Here is a 24429-nt window from a genome sequence, read left to right on the forward strand (position 1 = left end):
CACCTGCATTCCTTCTGTATCTGTTCATCTGTCGTGAGATTTCTGATCCCTGTCCCAACACAGAAGGACTCCTTGTAGCCTTCTGCACTCTTCCATATTTGTAACTCCTTTCTCTGGCTGTGAGAAGCCTGGTCTCATTATCATAATACAATACCTTTACTCATTTGTTCAGTCTTAGTATATGCATAGATCAAGTAGTTTCAGAATTACTAACCCATATTCTCTGAAAGCTTCCCCAGTGGCTCAGTGGTAAAGAGTCTGCCTGCAATGCAGGAGATGCCCTGGAGACACAAGTTCAATCCCTGAATCAGGAAGATCCCCTGGAGAAGGAAATGACAGCCCACTTCAGTACCCTACCCTGGGGAAATCCCATGGACAGAGGAGCCGGGAGGATTACAGTCCACAAAAGAGACACGACTTAGTGACTAAACAACAGCAGTATCGGACTAAAGTGTTTTGGTTTTTTACATTATTTCTTACTGGAGTATAGGTGCTTCACAGTGTTGTGTTGGTCTCTGCTGTACAGCAGAGGAAATCAGCTGTACATACACACTTATCCCCCCTTGTTTGGATTTCCTTTTCATTGGACCAAAGTATTCATTAGGCTTAAAGTATGTTATCAAAATACCATTTTCCAAAGTTACTTGGTTTAATTTTTTTTCTTTCCCACATGGTTAAATTAATGTAGAGACACTATCCTTATTTCTTGATCCTGAGAACTAAACTGTGGTTATATAAGAGACTGTAGTGTGCAAGGCTAAAGCACTCGGGACAGCTTACTCTCAAATGCTCCAGACAAAAAGTGGCCTCTGTGTGTGCACAGATGTGTTTATGTCTTTGTGTGTACTCAGAGAGACAGGAGAGAGGGCAGAAATGATACAGGAAGTGAGGCAAAATGGTGAATCTGGATAAAGGGCATGTTGGAGTTGTAAACTGAAATTATATCACAATGAAGGTATTGAAAAATTAAACACAAACACTCGAAGTCATCTCTCTCTTGGGGTTATGCTGTCCACGTCATATACAGCTAGATTCAACTGTTTGATTTTGCTTTTGATGTTTAGGGTTTCATTTCTCCCCACATTAATCCATGAGGTCGCAAAGCGTTAGACATGACTTAATGACTGAACAGCAACAACTCCGATCCACCGTCCATATTCAGATTTTATCATTTCTTTCAACATCCTTTCTAGCTATTAGGTTGGCCAAAAAGTTTGTTCAGGGTTGTGTTTTTGTTTTTTTTTTTTTTTTTTTTTGCACAATTGCATGAGCGTTTTGGCCAACTCAGCGTTCCTCCCCAGGATCCAAACCAGGATCACCCATTAGAGTTAGTTCTCTTACCTCTTCAGTCTCCTTTAGTGGATCAGTTGCTTGATATTTCTTGTTCTCCCACCCCCTTGATGTCTTTGACGAGTGCAGGCTTTATGTTTTTTCAGATGGTCCCTTGTTCTGTGTTTGCATTTCCTCAGGACTGGGCTCAGGTTCAGTGACACCTTTCAGTGATAGGTCGTTCTCAGGGTGTCATGTCTACAGGAACACGACATTCATTTGTCGATAATAAGCACTTTGAGCTCAGTTAGTGGCGTCTGCCGGATTTCTCCACTATGAAGTTGCTCATTTCCCTCTGAAATTAAAAAGGAATTTTGGAGAGATGCTTTGAGAGTATGTAAATATACTGTTCCTCATCAAAGTTTCACCCAGTGGCTTTAGTTTCCATTGATCCTTTTTGCCTGGATCAGTCATCACTGTGATGGTTGCAAAGTGTTGATTTTCTAACATTCTACATTTGTTAGTGACTTTCTATGCTATGAAAAAGTCTTCCCTTTTCTCCCATTAGCTTATTTATGTCAGTATGTACTCATGGATTCTTCTTCTGTTCAATGGGTTATAGTCCATCGTTGTATTTATTTTGATGTTGAGTTAGTCCTAGACCCAGCCAATGGAAGCCTCTTCAAGTTTCAGGTATTGTTTTGATGTGTCTCCATCATCCTTTGAGTTCTTCCTCACATTCTGGCATAGTGATCTGTTTCAGACTGACTGCCCTGGCCCTAGAATTAATCACTTCTCTGACAGGCCTTGTTCTTCTTATGGAGAACGGAATTTAGAAACCAAGATCTGAGAGTTAGTTATGTTCTTTGCTACTAGGATGCCATTGTGTCTAGGCCCTCTCAGTGGACAGAGCCAGAATACACACACACAAGGGGAATCCAGATACGCATACATACATACGATGCCTTCATACGTATATGTGTGTATATACATGCATATGTCTACCTAAACATATAAACATAAATACACATTCTGTCTATTTCTATGTCTGTATATGTGTAGCTGTGTACACACACGTGCACACCTAACCATGACAATACTGATAACCTCCAAATCCAGTCTGACACCACAGAGAGGTTTTCTAGTTTTTCTTCTTTCCATATTTATAACTTCCTTTGTCAACAATGAAAAGCTTGACTCCTCTTACCCTCGGTATATTCGCTAGTTGGCTCAATCCTAGATTACACAGAAAGTGTTCTAGAATTGCCGATCTTGACACTATAAAAAAGAAAGCTATTTGCAAGTATGTGTATAAAACACTGCAGTTTGCCTGTACATACTTAATGAGACATGGCCTAGGGTGGGAGGGCAATAAGCCTTACATTGTTTTCAGTAATTATGTTTTTGGGAGAAGGGATCATAATGATGCTATTTTCCTGGTATTTTATATATCGTGGGATAGATCAAATAGGCAATGATATTGGCATGGTTGAGAACTGAGCTTTTCAGCATGGTTAAAAAGAGATACAGATGTGTGGTTAAGGAAGATAAAATCCCATAGTCCCAAACTAGAATTAAAAGTTATCAGTATGATTTCATGATGTGTTTGGTCTTATGTGTGCACACGATCATACACACTATACACACACAAACACTTGTACTTTTGCCCACTGAGTAGACCCAGGACCAATGACCAAGCAAGCGAGTGGCAGCGAGCATCCAGACTGTATTCCCTCACGGCCACTAGAGCAAAAGAGGCTCTTGGAGTCCTTGAAAAGAGGGCTGAATCTGGGTTTAGGCAAGAAATATGCAGTGGGAGCATGGAACATGTTATACCAGAAAGCAAGGGAGCTGTCAGAGACTGCTCGTCTTTGACGTAACATATGAACTTAAGTGTAGACATATCCATATTTTTTTTCTTTACACACAGCATATCCCAACTGTGAGTTTATACTGATGCCTCCAAATGCAGTATCAGAATTTTTTCTAGTCTTCCTCAGAAAGCCAGGAGCCAACAAAGAGGTTCCCACAGGCCATATTTGAACAGCATTAAAAACAATAACATCAGTAAGTGCAGTAAAAAAAAAAAAAAAAAAAGCACATGTATTATTTAAATGCATACTTTCATTGTATTACTTAAAAAACTAATTACAAAGATCTTTGTTAGTCACTTCTGGAGGGTGTTCATTTGGAAACTGATTAAATATAAAGAGAAAGAGCCAGACATTTAGCTTGTCTCTCCTTTATGAACTGTACATCAGGGTCACCAAAAAATCAGAGGGGAATTGTAACCCCTAATGATATAATGAGTCTAGGCAGTGATCATCAACTTCGAAAGAAAGACAAACCAGACATCATATACCTTTTGATGGAAATTTATACACCACCTGTGAAATACACTTGCCAAAGGTAACATCTTAACCTCAGCAAGTCTCAAGGTATAACTCCAGTTTAGAGGAAGTAAAGGGAACAGAGGAATCTGTTCAATAATGCAAGCCAAAGCACAGGTGGCAGAATACAGACTGTGGGAAACTACAGGAGAGATGTTTGGTCTCTTCAGCAAAGAAGTTGCATTTTAAAAAAGGAGAGAATACAGGTAGGGAATATCTGTAGATTAAAAGAGACTTGAAATATATCAACCAATTATAATACATGGGCTTCGTTTGAATCTTGATCCAAACAAGTGAACTTAAAAACATATATATGAGATAAGCAGGGAAATAGGAACACTGGCTAGATAGTACTCAGTGTTGATTTTCTGAAGTTTAGCCATAGTAATATATCTTACAAGAGTCCTTCTATTTAGAAATATGTATTGGAATATGTGAAGATGAAATGATAATCCATAATAATCTTAGAGGATCAAGGCATAGCAGAGATGTGAAATAAGAATGACCACAAGAGGTCCTTATACTTTTCTCTGCTTTTGTCTTATGTGTGAAAATTTCTATCGTAAAATGAAAACAACTTAACTATTGGGTTTGCTGGCTCTGAATGGCACATTTTCCCAGAGAGCAAGGCAGCCTCCTGGGACCGAGTGCCTGCACGCAGACCGCAGGCTGGGGAGGGAGGAAGCCAGGTCCCTCTCGGCACTGTATCCCAGCACACGAGGGTCACCCCATAAATAACGGGAGGTGAAAGGAGCACTCTGGAAGGGATGGCTGGCACACGGGTGAGTTCTGCTCCACAATCAGTCCCATGACTCCCACCTCTGAGAGCCAGCCACTCACACCCTGTGGAACACAGCATCATTTCCCCATCCCTTGGGCTGCCACCGTCCTGTCTGGTGCCCTGACGCGTGTGCCCCTCCTTCCTCCCCAGGCTCAGGCCCGGTGTCACCGGATAGGCCAGAGTAAAGCCGTGAAGGTGTATCGCCTCATCACGCGGAATTCCTACGAGCGGGAAATGTTCGACAAGGCCAGCCTGAAGCTGGGCCTGGACAAGGCCGTCCTTCAGGACATCAACCGGAAGGGCAGCACGAATGGCGTGAGTATGCTGGGGCTGCTCTTGGGCCCGGAAAGGGGGCCCCCACCCCCACCCCCACCTGCCAGAAGCCTGTGCTCCTACGGCTGTTGTAAGGTTCCCTTTCACTAAATTGAGTTAGGCCACACATCTTTGGGAGCTTTCCAGGTGGCATGGTGGTAAAGAATCTGCCTGCCAATGCAGAACATGCAAGAAACACAGGTTCGATCCCTGGGTCGGGAAGATCTCCTGGAGAAAGGAATGGCCACCCACTCCAGTATTCTTGCCTGGAGAATTCCATGGACAGAGGAGCCTGGCGGGCTACAGTCGAAGGGGTCACAGAGAGTTGGACATGACTGAGCACACACACACGCACACACATCTTTGATGGTCAATCCCCTGGAATAGAGGATTACTGAGGTGAATCTCTACATCTCTAGATGGATAAGGGAATCCATAGGAGCAGTTAGGTAGTAGGATTGCCCAACATTAGATAACATTTCCGTAAATAAACTTTTATTTTTTAATTTATATTTGTATTTATTTTTAACTGGAGGACGATTGCTGTACCACGCTGTGTTGGTTTCTGCTGTGTAACAGCGTGAATCACTGTATGTGTACATACATGCCCTCCCCATGGAGCCTCCCTCCCACCCACCCCATGAATAGACTTTGCCCTTTGGAAATGAGTCGGTCTTAACCCTCTCGGCTCTATAAATTATCTAGTGTCACCATGCTTTATCTGATACTGTAGATTTGGAGCTCCCTGAAGGTGAGCTATTCCATACCCAGCACCCCTAAGAATACTTGGTATATTAAAGACGTTCAGTGCATCACGGTCAATGAAGAAATGAATGAATTAATTATCAATCAGCTTGAAACTTGGCAGTGAATAGAATCTTTTTTCCTGCCTCTGGAGGGGATAAAAAGTGCTGCTAAGATTCTTGAATTGCAGTAAAGTCCAGGCAAACAAAGCAGAATATCTCTCCTTAATCTCTGGCCCTCTAAGTGAGCTGTCCTTTCGTCCAGATGTTCTGTATCCTCTTAGCTATGCATATGCTGCTAAGTATAATACTTCATGGTACAGCGCTGGGAGTCATGGAATTCCCTCCTGTGACTGATATAAAGAGAACCAGATTCTTAATTAGAACCAGGAAAGGGTGTTTTGAACTCCCATTTCCTGTTTTCAGCAAGCAATTGAGCAGATCACACTTGGCATGGTATCCTCTCTTTAGTTAAGAAATGACATCATTTCCAATACTATTGTTTTTATTTAATAATGAATAAATCATTATTCTTTAGCTCAGTTTGGTCCATCTGGAGGTTTTTAAAGATACAGACTCAAACTAAAACATAAAATAAACCTTAAACATATTCTGTCCGGTGGTGCCTAGTTTTAACAGTTTGTGACATTTGATAATAACCAACATCCTGAGGAATGTTAGGGCCGTTGGGTCCTGGGCTGGGTTTTATTCCAGGGCTCCCTGTAGAGGATCGTCTGCCCGCCCTCCCCATCATCCTCCTGCGTGTCTTTGTCTGGATTTTCATTTTCTAAAGCTCGTTGTCCATGTCTTTCTTCTTCTGACATGCACAATGAGTGGAGGAACTGGGCGCTAAGTCCTGAAGGTCAGAGTTGAGGCCGTTTTCCTCCTGTGCATTTCCCACTTCGTGAGTAGCCTTTGGTGACCCATCCAGGTACAGCAGCTCTCAAAGATGGAGGTAGAGGACTTGCTCCGGAAAGGTGCCTACGGTGCCTTGATGGATGAAGAGGACGAAGGCTCCAAGTTCTGTGAAGAAGACATAGACCAGATCCTGCAGAGGAGGACACATACCATCACCATCCAGTCTGAGGGGAAAGGATCCACTTTCGCCAAGGTATAGGGCCTTCTCTGCAGCGTCCACGTGGGGCAGGGCCGGGGCGGGGGGCAGTGACAAGGAAAGTCTATTCTTTGACCCTCATCGGCTGGGCTCCTACTTCTCTAAATGCAAACTGTTGAGATTTTCTGGCTGTATGCCTATTCTGTGTGCCACTCTGAAGATGCAGATTCTTAGAAGAGGTTTGAATGATGGGTCAGAAGCTATAAAAGAACTCACCCCTTCAAATCCTTGGCTGATCTTCAGTGGGCAGGGAGGACACTTGGGTTTGCAATTTGCACTCCTCATTATGCACAGAGATTGCTCCAGAATCCTCGATTGGTCCTCTCAGTTCCCTTATAGGATACTCCCTGGTCAATGTCAGAGAGTTGAAATTCCAGTGAAGATTCCATTCGTCAAACTCAAGCAAGTATTCTGTTCATTTCATGAGACTTGAGAGAGTGTTTATCCAAGATTCCCAGCTTCTAGCCTAGGTGCCTCTTTGCTCTGCCCGTCAGGTCACTGGGTTTAGAATTCAACTTAACCAAACCGCTTACACATCCCTCTGGGGTTCCCTCGCCACAGGCTCTCTGAGCTTCGTGACCTGTCTGTAAATCACCAGTCTGGTGACTTATAGAGGGAGGGCTTTTCCAGGGACATTTTGCACTTAAGAGGCATAACTCATCTCTGCAGACCTCATACTGCCCAGCCATGGCCTGTCCCAGCATGGACACTTGGGACCTGGTGAACTGAAAGAGAAACCACGTCCAGGGAAGTTGTAAGAATCAACCCTTTCACGGGCAGCTGGACATATGCTTGCCATTGTCTCCCACGGGCTTGTCCTCCTGCTTCCGAGTTTAAGTTATAAAAAATGATCCTGTAGGTTGAAATTGTAATTTCCTCACCCAGTGTTTGAAAGAAAATTTAAAAAGAATAGCTTTGAGATTTCCATTTAACATTTTGGCAGCTCTGTTAGAGGTTTTGATTTTGAATGCAGATGGAGCATATACTTGTGTCTCTGGTGCATTGGAGATCACAGGGTGTTTTATTGTGTTCAGATATGGTTTATTGGTTCTTTCTTCTTCACAGGCTAGCTTTGTGGCTTCAGGAAACAGAACGGATATTTCCTTAGATGACCCAAACTTTTGGCAGAAGTGGGCTAAAATAGCTGAACTGGACACTGAAGCAAAGAGTGAGAAGGTACAACATTAAGCATATTTTATTTCATTAAACATTTCACAGATATAGGGCCATAAACTCCTACCAGCTCAAACCATGATTCACTCCTGAGCCTTAGTTCTTTAATGAGATGCTACATGTAATCTACTTAAAACATGCTTGCCACATAGACAAAGCTTGAGAAATGTTAACTGTATTTAAAATGACCTAATGGGTACCTGGGAAATTCTATTAAAACTGGAATTTCCAATTTTAGTAAAAATTCACTTCGAACTAGAACTAACCAAACAGATCAAGATCAGCCCCGTGACCCAAGCCAATATCCTGTCCTTAGCATGTGGCTGTTTTCCTCTATTTGAGCACTTCCTATGCGAGGAATTTTACCTCTGACAAACATTAGTGGAAAAAAGCATGACGTGGAAAAGCGTATTAGGTTCCCCTCCATTCTTTCAGTATCTTGAATTTTTCTATTTCTGAACATGAGGAAGAGAATGGCCTTGGACTAAAACCAGGGTTTGAATACTGGCTCTGCCATCGACTCGCTGTATGTCTTTGGGCAAGGTACTTGACCTCATTGAGAAAGTGAAAAAAGAGAGAGACATGTGAACAAAGGAGGTGGTGGCACCCAGTTTGCAGAGTTGGAGGTAACACTGCGAAGGCAGCTGCCCCCAGCCCCACTGTGAGGCTCCCAGAAGTGTTAGCTGCCCTACCTTCCATCTCTGACCCCATCACCTCCCTTGGGATTGAGCACACGTCACTGTCTGCTCTTGTCCTCAGATGAGTGTTGAACTCTCCTGGGCTCACAGACCCAGCAGACAGTCCCTGCTTACACCCTTTTGATTCAGTAACCAGCATCCAGCCTTGCCAGTTCTTCTGTAGGATCGCCAGAGGTTACTTAGACCAGCTTCTTCTCCTAACAGGAGGATTCTGCTGTCCCCTTAGTAACCTCTTTCTAGTTGTCCAGTGTCACGGTCAGGAAGTGACTTATGTACAGGGCAGTGGGCAAGAGGGGGAAGAAAATGCCTTGCCCTGAGACAGTCAGAAGCAGTTGGAGCATCCAGGCGGGAGGGAAGATGATTGAAGTAGGTACAACGTCCAGGCCGCATAGATGAGTGTGCAGGGGCTTAGCCGAGCTTCCGGAAGAGGCCTAGGCGGAGGGGGCGAGAAGCATGAAATGATAGAGACCAGAGAAGTGGTCATGGTTGTGGCCAAGGGAGCCACCGAATGGGTGCGTTTCTCTCTTCCATGAAAGACAAAAGGGTAGTGGCGCCAGTGGAAGGCACAAAAGGAGGCAGCACTAGTATGTGTTCGTCTTCAGAAAGTTGCCTAGCAGATGGAATTCTCCGACTCCTGTCTCCAGAGCCGCCTCCGCGTGCTGGGCAGAACAGCCGGGGTGCCCCAGGCAGCACTCCAGCGCTGGGGGCCCTCGTCCTTGTTAGAAAGACCGCAGAACCAGCAGATGGTGGCGGCCAGCCCTGGAGGGAGGCGGGGGGACAGGCCAGCCTCAACAAGTCCCCGAGCGTCCCCTCTGCTTGCCGCGGACCCGGCAGGTGTGCTGGAAAGGGCCTTTCCTGCTGGCGGACGAGACGGGGGTGTGGTTCTTCCCCGCGCGGGTCCCGAGGAGCGGCAGCAGGGTCCGCCATGATGGCGGAGGGATACCAGGCCTTTCTCCCCAGCAGTCCCCTCTGCCTCCAGGAGAGCCTGGTGCTCGACCGCCCGCGCGTGCGGAAGCAGACCAAACACTACAACTCTTTCGAGGAGGACGAGCTCATGGAGTTTTCGGAGCTGGACAGCGACTCTGACGAGAGGCCCACAAGGTCCCGGCGCCTCAATGACAAAACCAGGCGCTACCTCCGGGCCGAGTGCTTCCGGGTGGAGAAGAACCTGCTCATCTTCGGGTGGGTGTTGGCTTCGCCTCTTCGCCCTCGTCTTTTTCCCCCTCTTCTGTTCAGTCGAGATGTGTCCAGCGTGTCTCTCCCCTCCCCTATGGGGTCTGGGCAGAGGGAGGGTCTGTTAGAGAAAGAGAGAACTGAGCTTTCTGCCCGAGGGCCCCTCAGTCAGTATGCTCTGCCGCCATTTTACGGACGTACCGTGATTCTCTCGTGTGTTTGCCACAGCACATCTCTGGGAATCATTTGCTGCCTGGTACTGATTTCCGGCCTTTTCCCCCCAAGGACGTACAGGAATCAGTGCAGCAGATGTTAGCGTTACCGCATGATGCGTGCCGGGCTCTGGCGCTGGTAGAAGCTGAGGGTTTAGCTTCTGGGAGCTCCCCATCGCTTTCCAGCACTGCAGCTGGACTCTGTCTTAATTCCAGATTTACTCCTCACTCCAGATACTGGCATTCCTACTTAACATTCTAGCGGCCGTACGAAGCTCTCTGTGTCCAGTGTCCAGGTCCCCTCAGTCATTTTTGGTGGGCTGCAGTGGGCAGGCCTCCAAGGTTTTTCAGGAGACAAAGCCCTCAGGGAGGTTAATAGGCCCCACCAGGGGTCAAGACACGCTCTTGGCTCCTGTGTGCCCCGCCGTGTCGAGGGCACAACTGGCCCTTCCTCTTTCTAACGCCCTTCTGGGGTCCACTCTCAGCTGGGGCCGGTGGAAGGACATCCTGACGCACGGGCGGTTCAAGTGGCATCTGAACGAGAAGGACATGGAGATGATCTGCCGGGCCCTGCTGGTGTACTGCGTCAAGCACTACAAAGGGGACGAGAAGATCAAGAGCTTCATCTGGGAGCTGATCACGCCCACCAAAGACGGACAGGCCCAGACACTCCAGAACCACTCAGGTGCGAGGTGGCAGTGTGTCCTTCCCTCCCTCTTCTGTGCTGGTCCACATCGCTGTGCTTCGGGGACTTCTTTCTCTTCTCAGGTGTATTTCAGAATGCCACTGGTGGGAAAGGATGCTGGGTTTTGTTCATTTCCATTCTCCTTCCCACTCATCCATGTTACCTGGGATGTTTTAAGTGTGGCTGGGCCCTCTTGAAGTTCTCTGCTCCTGCCCTCTGCCCTCGGGGTCACAGCATCTCCTCCTGTGACCCGAGGACTCGGAATGCATGCCCCACCCCAGTTCCACCTCTGTCTGTGTGTTTCCTGGGACTGCTCCTTCCCTGTGCTGAGCCGCAGCTCACTCACCTTCTCATCTTCAGGTTCCGTGTTCCTTTTCCCCAGCTGGGTGGTGGGATCCCCAAGGACACAGGTTCTGCTGCACCTTTCTTGATCCTACAGGGTACTTGGTAGATGCTTCCTAACTGACTGAATGGACCACGGGTTCACTGAGTAGGGGACTGGCTGCTCCCTCACCATCCGTGCCTCGGGGCTGAGGAGCAGGGTCCTTCATCCAGGGCCACCATGTGCAGCCCCGCTGCCCCCCTGCTGCCCTAGCCCAGCTCTGTTCCAACAACCACAGTGAAGGCACCCTGGCTCACCTCCCTGCCTTTCTGTCTCAGGCTTGTCCGCTCCAGTCCCCAGAGGGAGGAAGGGGAAGAAGACGAAGAACCAGCTGCTGCTCCCGGAGTTAAAGAACGCAGACTGGCTGGCCACCTGCAACCCCGAGGTGGTCTTACATGACGATGGCTACAAGAAGCACCTCAAACAGCACTGCAACAAGTGAGTGCCCCTCACCCCTGGTCACTTGGTGCCCCTGAACCACCGTGCAAGGTCAGAAAGGCAGGCGGCTGTATGCTGGAAGATGGATCAGGGTTCATTCACCCTGAAGCCTCTCTTTTTACCTTTTTTTTTTTTTTTTGAAAAAAATATTTATCTATTTAGCTGTACCAGGATCTTTGATCTTCAGTGTGGACATGTGGGATATTTAGTTGCTTAGCTGTGGCATGTGGGATCTAGTTTCCCAACCAGGGATCAAAGTCAGGCTACAGGAGTCTTAACCACTGAACCACCAGGAAGGTCCCCTCTCTACCTCCTTTAACCATCTCTCTTCTCCTCTGGAACCTGGCCTCTCTCACCAACGGAGTTCATACAGAATCTTGTGACTTGACTCTCAAGATCCACTGAGGACCCTGATGATTGCTCTGCTTTCCCTCCCTCTGTCCCCATGGGCACGTCAGCAAGAACGGAGACTGGCCTCGGCGGCCACCACGCTCAGCTGCCCCCTCGCCATGCCAGGTTTTCCCTCTTCCCATCTGCCGTGACATCCATGGCCTCCTCATGTGTGATGGACATGCATCTGAGATAGCATTCTGTATATCCCAGGGCTCACAGCTAGGGTGGGGCAGGCAGAGATAAAGGAAACAAGTGATAGAAAATGAACCCTTCCTTGTGAAGTTTAGTTGTGGGGAGTGAGGCCACCAGTCACAAACAGTGATAGGTTTGCATGTGGATACACAGAAAGGAGGCTGGCGGGGACAAGGACTCCTTGATGGATGGGGAGACCTGGTGCCCCAGGCTCCTGAGGAGTCTGTTGTCAGTATTAATATTAAGCAGCCATGTTTCTTGAACAAGTCAGACATGATTGAAAAAATGGTATTTGGGAAGAAAAGTAATCTGGTAACAATTTGCAAGATGGAGTAGGTGCTTACCTGGAGCTGAATGGCCAACACAGAGTTTTGTCATCACAAATGTTGATCGTGATGACCTAGATTAGGATGCTGACTGTAGAACCAGGGAGAAAGTGTCAACTATGAGAGGTGTGACTAAAGGAGAAACCATCACCATGTGTGATGAGGGACATGAAAAGCTCGTAACTCCACGGTTGTGAGCCTTATGGGCTGGGAGAACAGTGGTGCTTGTCTCCACAACAGAATTGTTACATTCGTTAAATAATGAAGACCAAAGCCAAGGACCAACTCCAGTTTTGCCTTATTAAGTTATAGCAGCAACACTTGGCTGCCCTGTCCCCAGCTGCAGATGGGGATCTGGAGTGTTGGAAACAGGCTAAGCTCTTCCCTCACACCTGCATGGGTCATCATAGATGCTGAGCAGAACTAATTGTAACCTCGGAGAAATTCTCAACATTTCTGCCACCAGCCCCAACTGTCTCCTGAGTGCAAGCCTCATCCCGGGAATCAAAGAATAAAATAGTAAAGCAGTTTTCTGGGTTTGAAGAAGCTGACTGCTGTTTATTCTTCTGAATCTGGTGGAGACCACTGTCTTCTTGGTTCTGGCTCAGTGAGGCCCAGAGACTCTGAGCTGGTGGGTGCTTGCAGCGCCTTCCCTGCAGCCTGGGAGTTTTGTGGGCAGTGTCCCAACAGGGAGTCCTCCAGCCTCCGCTCCAGTCTTCCTAGTGATGGGAGTTTACCACTGAATTACCAGATGATTATAACTCATTGTCCTTCTGTGTATTCAATCTACATCCTGTCTCCTTGAACTGTCCACCCTTTGCTCTTGGATTCTGGTTCTCTCCTGAGGTCCTGGTCTCTGCAGAGACCAGGCAGGATTGCTTCAGCATAGCTGGCCTGTGAGCTTCTAGAATTATGGGCTCTTTCACTAGTAAATTTACTGCCACCTCTATATTAGATGAGCTTCCTGGGTGGCTCAGTGGTAAAGAATCCTCCTGCCTATGCAGGAAACACATGTTCAATTCCTGGGTCGGGAAGATGCTCTGGAGAAGGAAATGGCAACTCAGTTCACTACTTTTACCTGGGAAATCCCATGGACAGAGAAGCCTGGCAGGCTACAGTCCATGGGGTCGTAAGAGTCGGACACGACTTAGTGGCTAAACTACCACACCACCAATATCAGATGAGGGTCAAGACAGGCTCTGGGGTCAGGACTGCCTGGATTTGAATCCTGGCCCCATTGCATACCTGCAGATGAGTTATTTTAAAAATAAGGATAGTAGTTCCTCGTTGTTTGGTCGCTAAGTCATGTCCAACTCTTTGCGACCCCATAAACTACAGCTCGCCAGGCTTCCCTGTTCTTCACTATCTATTAGAGTTTGCTCAAACTCATGTCCATTGAGTGAATGATGCCATCCAACTATCTCAACCTCTGCCACCCTCTTCTCCTCCTGCCTTCAATCTTTCCCAGCATCAGGGTCTTTTCCAGTGAGTCAGCTCTTCACATCAGGTGGCCAAAGTATTGGAGCTTCAGCTTCAACATCAGTCCTTTTAGTGAATATTCAGGGTTGATTTCCTTTATAATAGTTCCTACCTCCTAGCATTGATTTGAGGATCAAGTGAGCTAAGACATGCTGGCACATAGTGGGTACTCAAACTACTGTTTGCTGTTGTTAGTAGCATGAGAGTGCATGAAGTTGTTATCAGAAGAACTCCAAAAAGCTAAAAAACAGCTGCTTCAGATCTAAGCTCAGGAAGTTAAGACAGTGATGATGTATTCAAGGGAGAGTAAAGTGACCGGAAGGGAACACCACGGGGGCCTTGCGGGGAGATGTTCTGGTTCCTGATCTGGATCCTGGATATACATGTGCGGTCAGTATGGGAAGATTCACCAAGCTGTGCATTTGTGCAAAACACACTTCATATCACGAGAACAGTCATTTTTAGAAAAAGAGAAAAAAGAAAAGGCAATGCTGCTGCTAAGTCACTTCAGTCGTGTCTGACTCTGTGCGACCCCATAGACGGCAGCCCTTAACAGATAACTGACAAGATAACCTTTTCGTGTGTGAAATGGGGATGACCACAGTAACGTCTGCCATTAATGTTCTCTTTTCCTAGTACTCACGACCTTGGAGCACCCAGAATTGCCCTGGGTCACTGAGGGAATGGCAGTGCACAGGCAGCTGATGGGTTCTGACATGTTTCTTTATCGTGTCCACCTTTCCTAGGGTACTTCTGCGAGTCCGGATGCTGTACTACCTAAAAGCTGAAATACTGGGAGAAGCAGCTGATAAAGCATTTGAAGGAACTCCAGCCAGGTAAAATAGGTCATCCTTAATGCCCAGTGTGAAGGAATTGCTGTAAAGTACCTGTTGATGGAAACGGACAAACCTGCCTGTGTTTCATGAGGCCCGTGTTCGCTCCCTCCCAGGGCCAGTCCCTAGTAAAGCAGGCTAGAAGAGTGAGGAGGATTCAGCCAGGTCATCTGTGAGTGAAATAAAAGAAAAAGCGGTTGTTTAAAATGTAGCTCATGGGCCTCTCTCATCTTCTGAGCTGCCCCACCCTCTGTCTTGAATAGTCTCCCTGAGTAAACCTTCTTTCTTTAAAAAAACAAAAACAAAAATAACACGGTTCTTGGTGAGGTTCTTAGTTGTTTTTCCCCCCTCTGGTAGTGTTGTAAAATTGCTTTTAAAGCAGTCATTTCTCTGCTTTAACTAATCATCATTCATGGATGGATACAAGTGACGTTGATGTTTGATGTAGCAGATGTAGACTGAAAGCTTTACACACTCGGCCTCGGTCCTCTTCCACCTTTGAATGGTTCTCCTTTGTTTATTAGGTAATAACACTTAGTCGTGTTACTGAGGCTTTGTCACCGGTGCCTTAGTTTTGTAAGCTAGGGTTTCCGAAGCTATAGAATCCTGGAGTATCCCAAGATTTGGGGGAAGAGACTGCCGAGCCCCAGGCTACCACTTGATCAGGCTGTCAGATAATCACAGTGAGTGAGTGGGATCCCCAGGCGCCTCCCTCGCCATCCCTTCCCCCAGACCTGCAGTTGGCTCTGGCCCCAGACAGTGCTAGTCTTCCCCGAGGACCGCAAGTGTTGGCGTTTGAACTTTGCTTTGAGATTCCCCAGGGCAGTGGTTCATTCCCTCTCTTTCTTCCCATTGGGCAGTGCTCATGGCCTTAATGGTCACAGGAGCATGAAAGGAGGAGAGAGGTGAAGGGCAGTGACAGTCTTACCCTTGAGCATTCTGTAATCAGGAGCAGTCAGCTTGTTGACTGTTACCACTGGCTACGCATTTCATAGTTACCATGGGCATTTCTAGTGAGAATCGGGAGGTTGGGTGTTCTAATAAAAAGGTCCAACTTGAGAGTCATGTAAAGGCAGCAGAATTCAACCTGATTATTTATCTCCAGTGTTACCTGGCAGAAGTAATCTACCTGAGTTTACTTATTCCCCTGTCACCTGCTTTCTTAGACCTGCAGATGGAGGGAAGTGAGTAGACCGTGAAGAGACTTAAGTCCGTTGCCCACCTCTTTCCCCCTTTCCTTTGCTTTCCACGGTCTTAGATCTCACTGGTCCTATTCAGGTTAAATACCTTATGGTGGAGAAATTGTCATGAGGAATGAAACACTGCTCACCCCGAAAGAGTTGTTCAGCCATGGCACCACACAGGCAGAGCAGTGGGCCAGGTGGAGAGAGGTGGGGTCAGGGAGTCCCACCCCTGCAAGGAGAGCTGGGCCTGGCAAGGGGCAGGCAGCCCTGCATCCCAAGAACCTGATGGAAGAACCAGCTGGAGATGTTCCAGAGGTGGCGTTCCAGGCACCTGGGAGGTGGGAGGGAGGAGCCATCCATTGGATGCTCTCCCTCAAACCCCAACGCCTTCCAAGAGTGAGGACGGTGTTCAGACAATTGAAGCCAGTTAGCTAAGGGTCCATGTGAGCTCTCAGAATGCACACAGAAACTGAAGCGGAGCAATCCCTGCAGGTCTGCTCCGTGGGGTGAGCCACGTTCATCCCTTCAGCCAGAAGTTTGACCCAGCAGACTGTTAGCAGACCCTGGCCAGGAAGTTCCTCCTGCGGTGGCCCCTCTCCCCTGAAAGGCTCATTTCCTGCCCTGTGTGCAGCAGTGCAGACTAGCTCATTCAGGAATAGCGCTCACGATCTCTACGTGTCAGACCAGGATGCTTGGGCACTTTTCAGCTTTTGATCATGTATGAATTCACACACTTGGCGGGTTGTTCTGCCTTTACCTAATGGACATATTGATGGCTTTTGGCGTGGTTGTCAACTGAAGGTGCACATTAGAATCGCCTGACACATGTAGAGCCCCAGGCCCCACCGCAGACCAACTGGCGACATGTTCCCCATGAGGTGCTTTCAGATTCTGCATCATTCAGTTTGAGTTGAGCCTGGACATCAAATACACCTGCTGAAGTCACTCCCCATTTTAACCAGGTGCAGGGCCCTGGTTAGGACCGCTGAGCCCCCTGCTCTCTGAATCCTCCCAGTTTTGTTCCTTCACCCTCTAAGTGTGCACCTAGGGATGTGGCTTAGCCCTGGGGCTCCAACCAGGAGCTCCTGTGTTTTATCTGTCCGTGTGGAAGGCACTCTGAGTTCACACCCTTCCTTCCACAGGGAACTGGACGTGCCCCTTCCTGACATCGACTACGTGGAGATCCCGGTGGACTGGTGGGACGCTGAGGCCGACAAGTCCCTCCTGATTGGTGTGTTCAAACACGGTGTGTATTTCAGTGCATGCTTTCTCTTTCCTGAAAAATCCCACAGGCCTGTCACGTGTCTCTCTGAGAAAGTAGAGCCTCCCCTCTGTCCTCTGAGGAGTTTGCCTGGATGAGTGTATGAGTCATGCAAATACAGCAAATGTGAGTATCAGCAAGGCCCTAGAAAGGATGGTGTGTTTTCCTCACTAGTGTGACTGCCCTGCTCTCGTTCACTCACAGACCCAGCATCCGGCGTGGTGTCACACGGTAAGCCCTAGGATTTCTGGAGTGAAGCAATAAATAAATGGGGAAAATATTAGGTTTTACCATTTCACATGTATCCAGAATTCTAAGGTCATTTCAGCTGATCTACTTAACTCCTAGTACATATCTTTGGTATAAAAATTTTAAGAATAGAAGATAGCATATCCTTTTTTTTTTTTTTTTAAATATAGTTACCTAGAGACCAAAGGGGATTGAGAGAGGTTTTTTAATAGCTTGGGAAAAATGACATAAATGGTGTTTTCTTCATCTCTAATCCTGTTCTAAGTACCTGCCCTTGCTTTCAGCCGACTGTTAAAATGAATAAAGCAAGTCCCAGAAAATATTCATTGTAATGTACCTGATACACACCTTCCCTGCCAGGTGAACAAGTCGACATTTTGAGCTGGAGAGCAGGGCTTAAACGTGGGAAGAGGTAGATGTCCCTGGCCTTCACTGCCAGCTCTGCCACTTATAAATGTGTGACCTCGGGCAAGTCAGAAACTTCTCTGACCTATTTCCTCACTTGGACACCAGGCAGAGGACAAGACAGCCCACCTGGAGGGTTGTAGGAAGATTAACTGAGACGGGCCATGTGGGTGGCCTGAGCGGTGCTTTGCACATAACAGGTGCTGGGTGCCGTCCACCGTCACTGACTCGCCTGCCTTTGGAAGGTTCACTGTCTTTCTCACATGTGCCCTATCGGTAGAATTCTTCAACATTTGCAGGCCAACCTGCAATATTTACATAACAATGGTGCATATACCTGTTTTAATGAGGAATCCCTTCAAAACATAGATTCTGGTGTTTGCAGGCTTTGGGAGGCCTGGTGGTGTTAGTGTCAGGATCGTCAGCCATACTTTCCTGGTGAATTAATACCTCCTGTCATTGTGTAATGACCCTCTGTATCCCACATTGTGCTTTTGGCTTTAAACACTTTGTATGTGATGAGCTTAGCAGACATACTGTGAAGATGGGGAATACCTAGCCTCTGTGCCCAGTGCTGGGGGACTGGTGTTAAGCCACACGTGGTGCTGACCGGCTCACTCTTGGATGGGACCAGACCCGTGTAGTTGGACAGGGATGTTGGAAGCAAACGTAGGCTGGGCTGGACAGAGGCCTGTAGTTGGCTCCATGGACCCATCCTCTGGTGTCTTGCAGAGTCCAGATCAGATTGCACTCCTGGTGGGCTGCCGCCCAGCAGACAGTCCATGGGCCTCGGCTTACACCTGTCCTCACCCGGGTAACACACCTCATCACCCCACAGAACAGCCCTCTCCACAGAATAATCCAGCCCACACAGTGTGTCTCACCAGGTGACAAACTCTCAGATACCGGGCGGCCAGTGGACATGTGACATTTTCAGAGAGCCACGTTGTCTGGTGTTCTGTTTTTCAAGGCTCCATCAGGAGCTCTCTCTGCCTCACCTCCATGCCCTGGAGATACAAGCATGAGCCGTAGGGCTGCAGCCATTTTCTTTCTTAAGAAACATGCAGCTGTTCATTGTCCGAGGTTTCGTGGCTCTTTTAGTCCACCCCAGACATAGTCTCCTACGACCCTGCTTAGATGAGAAGACTGAAGCCCCGGTTCCATCTCTGAGCTGACCACCGTGGAAGAATTGGCTGCATCTTTGTTGGGGCTTTCACTGACAGCAAGAAGGACTCTGCGGCAAATCTGTTCGGAACGATACTCTTGACAGCTCTTAACCGCAGGAAGACATGGATGCCGCCCTCTAGGGCAGCCTGGACTTGTGAAATAGTCATCATGCTGTGGGTTTCAGTATCCCTGTTCACATTCTTACAGAGGAACTTTTAGACTAAGTGGACAGGAGCAGGCAGCCTGTTGTTCTACTGTTTATGTTGCTAGCACACAGCTCCTACTGCTCTTCAGTAGTCAGGGTTTTCTAGGGAACTGGATCAATCACTCTTTCCCACCTCCATCTCCAAAGCTGATTGAGAAAGAGAAGTGGAGAACCTGTCCAAACTTCATACCTACTTATGCACGACAAGAAGTCTGCAGAGGAGGAACCTACCTGGGTAGTAGGCGCCTCTTTTCCTGGGGAGTGGCAGGTGGAGATGGTGGCAGGCACATCCTCAAAATAGTAGGAGAGTCACGGACATTCCTGTCTTGATGTGAGCTGAGGCAGAACAGGGAGAGCGTGAGAATGGTTCTTCCTACAGTGACTGTTGGAAGGGGATCCGGGCCAAACTGACACATCCAGGCAGTTGTTATTTGAGTTTATACAGTGTCAAGCACTGTGTGAGGAACTGAATATATAATGCCAAAGCAGATATAGATTCTGTCCCTGGGAAGCCCTCAATCTCACAAGAGAGACTTAAAGTTATCACACTATCGCCCTGAGGAATGAATGAATAAAGAAGAACATTAGGGACCCATTTCTCCCACCATATGCCTCGGGCAGGCAGCACCTGTCGTGGAGAAGGCAGAAGAGTCACTTTGGATTAAAAGATGAAGTACCTGAAACCCCTTAGAGAAAAAGTGCCAGGTGCTGCCTCCATGTGAAGGCTAGACCAGCATCAGCAGTGACACCAGAACAGAAACCAGTCTAGCAGGGGAATACCTAGCAGAGTAAAATCATTTGTTTGATCAAGACAGTTCTCGTTTTCAGCACAGCATCTACCCTCATTGGAGATGGGCTCTCTGCACCACTACAGAACTAGAAATGGACTTTGTTAGGAGCAGCAAGAAAAGGATTTTGAGGACCATAAAGGAGTTCCCCCCAAATAGTTTGATGTGACAATAGCTATGACCAAATATCCGGTCTCATTATAGGATTACACTAGAGTCAATAAAATAGCATTCTCACACATGGTGTTATCACATTAAAAGTGACATTGTTCCATTGTTTTGCCTTCCTTCTGGGGTCTCTCTTTCTGGGTCAGAACTCCTCCATCTGTTTTTGACTCTGGGGATACAGTGAGAGGCGGTTCCAAAGCCCTGGTCAGTGGGTTAGGATTTTATACTGAGTCTGAACACAGAGGCAACGAGTCCATCTTAATCCAGTCAGCAATCCCAGTTGTCCTCTTTATGTTTCATCCTTTGTATCATCACTTTGCTCAGTTTTCTTTTCTAACACATGGGATAAATTTGGACCATAAGAAAATTTCGGCCCATTCAGGTGGTGGTAGTGGTAAAGAACCTGCCTGCCAATGCAGGTTAGACATAAGAGGCGAGGGTTTGATCCCTGGGTTGAGAAGATCTCCTGGAGGAGGGCATGGCAACCGATTCCAGTATTCTTGCCAGGAGAATCCCATGGACAGCAGAGCCTGGCAGACTGCAGTCCATGGGGTTGCACAGTCAGAGATGACTGAAGTGACTTAACAAGCATGCATGCAGGCAGGAGATGACAAGATAACAGGGTGTCCAGAGTAGGGGGCGGGGTGTTGCAGTGAGGGGAAGAAATTGTGAAACCAGCTTGCCTGATCCTCTTGCTTTCCAAAAGAAGCCAACAAGTGGGAATGGAATCTGTATCTTGTGTGTCTTCAAGGACACACGGTACACCTCAGCTTTCATTTTTTGGTCAAGCACTACACAAAGGAGTCCGTTTAAGCTCAAGGATCTTCCCCCGACGGGAAGTCTTACAGGATCCAATTATTCTTAAATAAGTATTTTTTCTTGGCTTGTTTTGTTTTTTACTTAATAAGGGAAACAAAATGTGTGTCTAGGGTGCAAGGCAGATTTAATGAGTTCTGACATGACCCCAGTCGTGACCTTGTGGTTTCTCGCCACCCCCGATCAGGTTACGAGAGGTACAACGCCATGCGAGCCGACCCAGCACTTTGCTTCCTGGAGAAAGTGGGCATGCCAGACGAGAAGTTGCTTTCTGCAGAGCAGGGTGTCACAGACGGGGCCTCAGACGTCCCCGAAAGGTGAGAATCTGCACAGACCAAACACGGTGTGACTGGTTGCGCCACTAATCTCTGACCACAGGCACCCAGCGCTCTCACAGTCTCTTCCTCACAGCCTGGCGTCTCCCTTCAGCCTGAACCGCCTTCCAGAATTGCTTCAGTTACATCCTACAGCACCTCGGGCCTTTTTCTTGAACTCTGAACGCTCTGATCCAAATACCCATTTCTGTCCTTCCTGGGTTCCCCAAGCTGCCCACCATCCTGCCCTGTTCCTTAACCAGCCTCGTCTGGTCAGAGGATTCTCAAGGAGGAGTTCAGGCCTCTCTTAACCTCTCATACTTGGCAGAAAGTTAAGAGGCACAGAGTTTAGACTTCCTGACCTTGAAATGCCTGAGATGAAATACCGGCGTTTTCTAAGGACTGCACGGTCCATGAATAGCCACTGCATGATGGCCATGGCATTCAGGTCCTGTCCATGGGTTGTGTGTAAAAAAGTATGGAGGCGTCCCCTTTGTCTGAGTTTTATTTACTTTTGGCATAACCCCAAGTGTATGAATTCATAGGAAAACTAAATAAACAGCCAAAGCTGTGGTTTTCATATGTGTGTGGGTATTTGAAAGACATAGTATAGAATCTCTTGGTTTGCATTTGGTGAGCTTTTGGCCTGATCTTCTCCCCCAAAGTTGTATTTCCTAGGGTCACAGGCAAGGCTGGACTCAAGGGTACACAAGCCAGCCCCCCTAACTGTCTGCTAAGGCTGAGAAAAGGATGAAGTGCATTTTTCCATTCATGCTTAGCCCCTGACAAACACTCAAGCTAGCGATCATAACCTTCTCTGCCCCCAAAGATAATAAGGATCCATCCAGAGAAGTGTTAACAAATGTCCAGAGGACCAGTGGTGGTAATATTGGGTTCATGGGGTTGGGAGAAACACCCCCTGAGGGAGGTGCCCGAATGTGGCTGAAAGCTGGTTTCTCTGTGGGGAAGCTGTTTTTTCTCTGGTCAGGCAATGAAGGTAGGAGACCCCTTCTGCCTCCAGGACCTGAGCGATGAGGAGCAGAATATTTGAGACAGGAATCCTTCAAAGTTGATTTTGCCGGGGATCATGGAAAACAAATAGGCATCAGCAGTAGTTACGCTCACGAGAGAAGACACCAGGCAGTGGATTTAGAGGCAAGCTGCCAGTGGTCCATCGGGCAGTGTCCTTTCCTGGAAGGGACTGCTGCCAAACATGAGTGAGTCTGCACCGAGACTCGCCCTACCATGGGAGCTAAGGTCGGCCCAAGAGGACTCTTGGTTTGTACGGCTGTCAGTGTCTAGAGTCTGTTCTTTTATCAAAGCCATGTATTGAGCTAATTCTTGATGGGCAGTAATTACCTTTTCAAAGATAGCATGATTGTTGAAAAGCAGGCCTCTGAACTGTCCTGAGTAGATCCTGAGGCTCCTGCTGAAGTCTCATTTGAGTGGAGGTCATTGCTTGTAGAAGTTATGACACTGGAAAAATCAAGATTCTGAGGCCTGTGGAGAAAGGTGTCTACTAGTACTCACTTTGGTCAGTGATTTAGGGGTGTTTTGTGACAGCATCCTGGTTGCAGAATAGCTTCTAGATGGTGTGTGATGCTTTTTACTCTTTTTATTTAATTTTTTTTTTTTTTTAGAGGCCACACAGATAAAGAAGACAATACAGAAGACAAAGTAGACGGCCTCCAGAAACAAATGGTGAGTCAAATGTGAGAAATCCCTATCGAGGTGTATTGGTCTTTGATTGCATTGCTGCAGTTGCATTGCATTTTCCCCAACATTTTATTGTAAAAATTGTCAATTCATAAACTGCTTTGCAGTCTTACTTTAATGAAACTTTTGCTTTTGAGATAACTGTAGATTTTAGATAGAATCAGAAGATACAATGCAGGGTGATCCCATGTACCTTCTGTCCAGTTTCCCACCATGGGGATAATCTTTTCCAGCATCAGGGTCTTTGCATAATAAGGCAGCCAAAGTACTGGAGCTTCAGCTTCAATGTCAGTCCTTCCAGTGAATTTCCCTCTCAGGGTTACTTTAGCTATGCTCCATAATTTTTACCATTTACTGTAAGTGGTAAAATTTGTTGTACTGTGTTTTCATTTTCATTCAGTACAATGTATTTAAAAATTTTTTCCCTTGAGACTTTTCCCTGGGCCCATAGATGATCAGATGTGTGTTATTTAATTTCTAAGCATTTGGAGGTTTTCCTATAATCTTTCTGTTGTTTATTTTTAGTTTGGCTCCAAATGTAATTACAGATTTATGTATTTCTCCTTTCAGCTTCTGTCAGTTTCTCTCACGTGTTTTGCAGCTCTGTTGTCTGGGGCATGCACATTTAGGGTATGTCTTCTTGGTGGGTTGACTCTGTTGTCAATATAGAATGCCCCTCCTTGTCTGATAGTTTTTTTTTTTGGGGGGGGTGCTCTGAAGTATACTTTATCTAATATTAAGATAGCTATTGCTGGTTTCCTTTGACTAATTTGCATGATAGTCATGCAATTTGAAGAGTCAACTAATTTGACTATTTGCATGATAGTCACTTTTTCCATCCTTTAGCTTTTAACCTGCCTATTTGAAATGAGTTTCCTGTAGACAGTGTTTAGTCAGGTTATATATTTTAAGGCACCTTGTTTTATAGTTGATATAGTCAGCCATTTACATGTAATGTTATTATTGATGCATTAAGGAATAAGTCTGACATTTTATTGTTTTCTCTGTATTTTGATTCTTTAGTTTCTTTCTCCTGCTTTCCTCTGGCTTACTGGAAAATTTTTTCTGATCCTTTTTTGACTTATCTATATTAGGTTTTTAAGCTTCTTAGTGGTTATTTTAGATATTTTACTGCATGTACATAATATATCACAGTCCACTGGTATCATTTTAGCGGTTCAGGTGAAGTATAGAATCCTTACTGGAATTTATCCTTACTTCTAGTTTTTTCTCTTTATAATGGTCTTAAATATTTCTCCTGCATACACTGAGAATAATGATAATGTAATTTTTGCTGCAACTATGAAATATAATTGAGAAAATTCAGAAGGATAAGGAACGTCTACTGTTTTTACCCATACATTTACTTACTGTGTCCTTTCTTCTTCCTGATGTTCCAAGATTTCTTCTTTCTCTTGGGAGAAATCCCTTGAGCCGTTCTTTTAGGATAGGTCTGCTGCTGATGGTTCTCTTAGTTTCCCTTCATCTGGGGATATCTTGATATCCTCTTCATTCCTGAAGGATATTTTTACTGGATATAGGATTCTGGGTGGACAGTTTTCT

The 24429-nt window shown here is 46.6% G+C and overlaps 1 protein-coding gene across 1 annotated transcript in view; it reads left to right on the plus strand.

Annotated features, from left to right (window-relative positions):
* CHD6 (chromodomain helicase DNA binding protein 6) overlaps positions 1-24429 on the plus strand; it is a 153287-nt gene that overhangs the window by 95820 nt on the left and 33038 nt on the right. Inside the window, exons 18-27 of the mRNA XM_027558527.1 lie at positions 4591-4755; positions 6427-6606; positions 7675-7785; positions 9460-9662; positions 10351-10550; positions 11211-11370; positions 14507-14596; positions 16920-17023; positions 21024-21153; positions 22791-22851. Of these exons, the coding sequence (XP_027414328.1) occupies positions 4591-4755; positions 6427-6606; positions 7675-7785; positions 9460-9662; positions 10351-10550; positions 11211-11370; positions 14507-14596; positions 16920-17023; positions 21024-21153; positions 22791-22851 (1404 nt within the window). The remainder of the gene's footprint in view (positions 1-4590; positions 4756-6426; positions 6607-7674; positions 7786-9459; positions 9663-10350; positions 10551-11210; positions 11371-14506; positions 14597-16919; positions 17024-21023; positions 21154-22790; positions 22852-24429) is intronic.

The sequence above is a fragment of the Bos indicus x Bos taurus genome, chromosome 13, assembly GCF_003369695.1.
Source record: "Bos indicus x Bos taurus breed Angus x Brahman F1 hybrid chromosome 13, Bos_hybrid_MaternalHap_v2.0, whole genome shotgun sequence".
In the NCBI taxonomy this organism is placed as follows: Eukaryota; Metazoa; Chordata; class Mammalia; order Artiodactyla; family Bovidae; genus Bos; species Bos indicus x Bos taurus.